The following is a 1,348-nucleotide window of genomic DNA, read 5'->3' as shown; positions in this document are numbered from 1 at the left end:
ACGGGCCGTAGTTTGAGGACCCCTGGTCTATACACAGAGAAGAAGCAGTGACCAGAAGAGCCTGAGTCACTCTCTAACTTGGCTAACACTTAGCATTCCCAGTTTTCAAACAAGAGAAAAGATGATTCAAAACACACAGTTTTAGATCAGGAGAAGAAACATCGGAAGGCAAACGTCAGGTCCCTATAATCTGTAGCCATGGGCTTACGGGAAATGAAGGTGTAAACACAGACATGTTTACACTGTTGGTTGGACCTTCTTGTCGGAGACCTTTAATAAGCATCGAGTCTACGCTACCTTAGAGGTAGACATGCAGTTACATGGACATGCAGGCAAAAGACTTGGCTGGGTGGGCTCTGTTATCCCCTGTCCCACATCCCGGATTACACGACTTGACACTCACGGAAGTAACACCTCTTGTATGTTATTCCAGATTGCTTTTCCTCCCATGATTATCAGCAGCTGCGTTGTCAGTTCAAGGAGACAGCCACCTGGGTCACACTGGAATATTAAAAAGAATCTCATTTAGAATTTAGATGGCTCTAACATGAAACAGAATCACTCATTTTAATTTTTCCGATCTTCACTTTAGGCTGGAAAAAAAATCTAAGCATGTACAATGAAGAAACTGTCTTCAGTTGTCTTGGGAATATAATTCTGTGTTCATACCTCTTCATTCCTGTATTTTCCCAGCCAATATACTGGATCTCCAGGATAACCTACGAATTTGCCCTTGAAGAAGGCGATGTAGAAACACGAGGAGTAGTAGTTGACAAACTGGAATAAGAACATCTTCATGGTTAGGCTGTTCTCATAATCAGTCTGGGTCCGTGGGAGTTCTGCAGTTAACCAAAGAAAAGTTAAGTTTTAAAAACTGTGAACAGTGATGAGACCCTAATCAAAGACACAGGAGTTAAAATGTTTTAAAAATACAATTTACACTGTTTCCATTTAAGCTGTTTTGAGCTCCTTAATACAACTACTGTGTGAATTCAAGTTTACACATTGTTTTAAGAGCTTCTCGCCCATAAATATTAGCCCACAAGGCAAAAGTATTCAACTGTTCCCTAAAATGTACAATGTTATCAAATGGGCAAGAATGATATTCTCTCGTCTTTTTTAGGGTAGGTGTTGAAGAAAACCAACAAAACAAGGGAAATTTGCTGCGAGCATTTGGGGAGGACAAACCAGATCCCCCTCCTAGTTTAGAATTTAGATTGGGCTCATCACTCTCAGAACATGACCACTGAGCAGACACATGCAGCCAGTGGGAAGCACTTAACTTTGGCCACAAAGCAGCTGCCTGGGACACAAGCCAGAAGGAGAATCACTTATTACAAAAGCCAGA

At 41.5% G+C, this 1,348-nt stretch overlaps 1 protein-coding gene across 1 annotated transcript; it reads right to left on the bottom strand.

The window, feature by feature from the left end:
• Positions 1-358: 358 nt before the first annotated feature.
• On the bottom strand, positions 359-834 carry LOC102754226 (anoctamin-6-like). Its single transcript, XM_006777759.2, has 2 exons — positions 670-834; positions 359-501 (listed from the first exon to the last, which is right to left on the bottom strand). The coding sequence occupies exons 1-2, from the start codon at positions 796-798 to the stop codon at positions 400-402; spliced, it is 231 nt and encodes a 76-aa protein (XP_006777822.1). The 5' UTR covers positions 799-834; the 3' UTR covers positions 359-399.
• Between the last annotated feature and the right edge of the window lie 514 nt (positions 835-1,348).

This window comes from Myotis davidii, unplaced genomic scaffold (genome assembly GCF_000327345.1).
Source record: "Myotis davidii unplaced genomic scaffold, ASM32734v1 C63976099, whole genome shotgun sequence".
Lineage (NCBI taxonomy): Eukaryota > Metazoa > Chordata > Mammalia > Chiroptera > Vespertilionidae > Myotis > Myotis davidii.
The sequence above is the reverse complement of the archived record's forward strand: the minus strand, read 5'-3'. Positions and strand labels throughout refer to the sequence as shown.

Excerpts from the sequence above, each read along its gene's own strand:
- LOC102754226 (XM_006777759.2), bottom strand. The coding sequence starts at position 798 with ATGAAGATGTTCTTATTCCAGTTTGTCAACTACTACTCCTCGTGTTTC. Across the intron at positions 502-669 it reads GAAAATACAGGAATGAAGAG|TGTGACCCAGGTGGCTGTCT; the intron begins GTATGAACACAG and ends TTAATATTCCAG.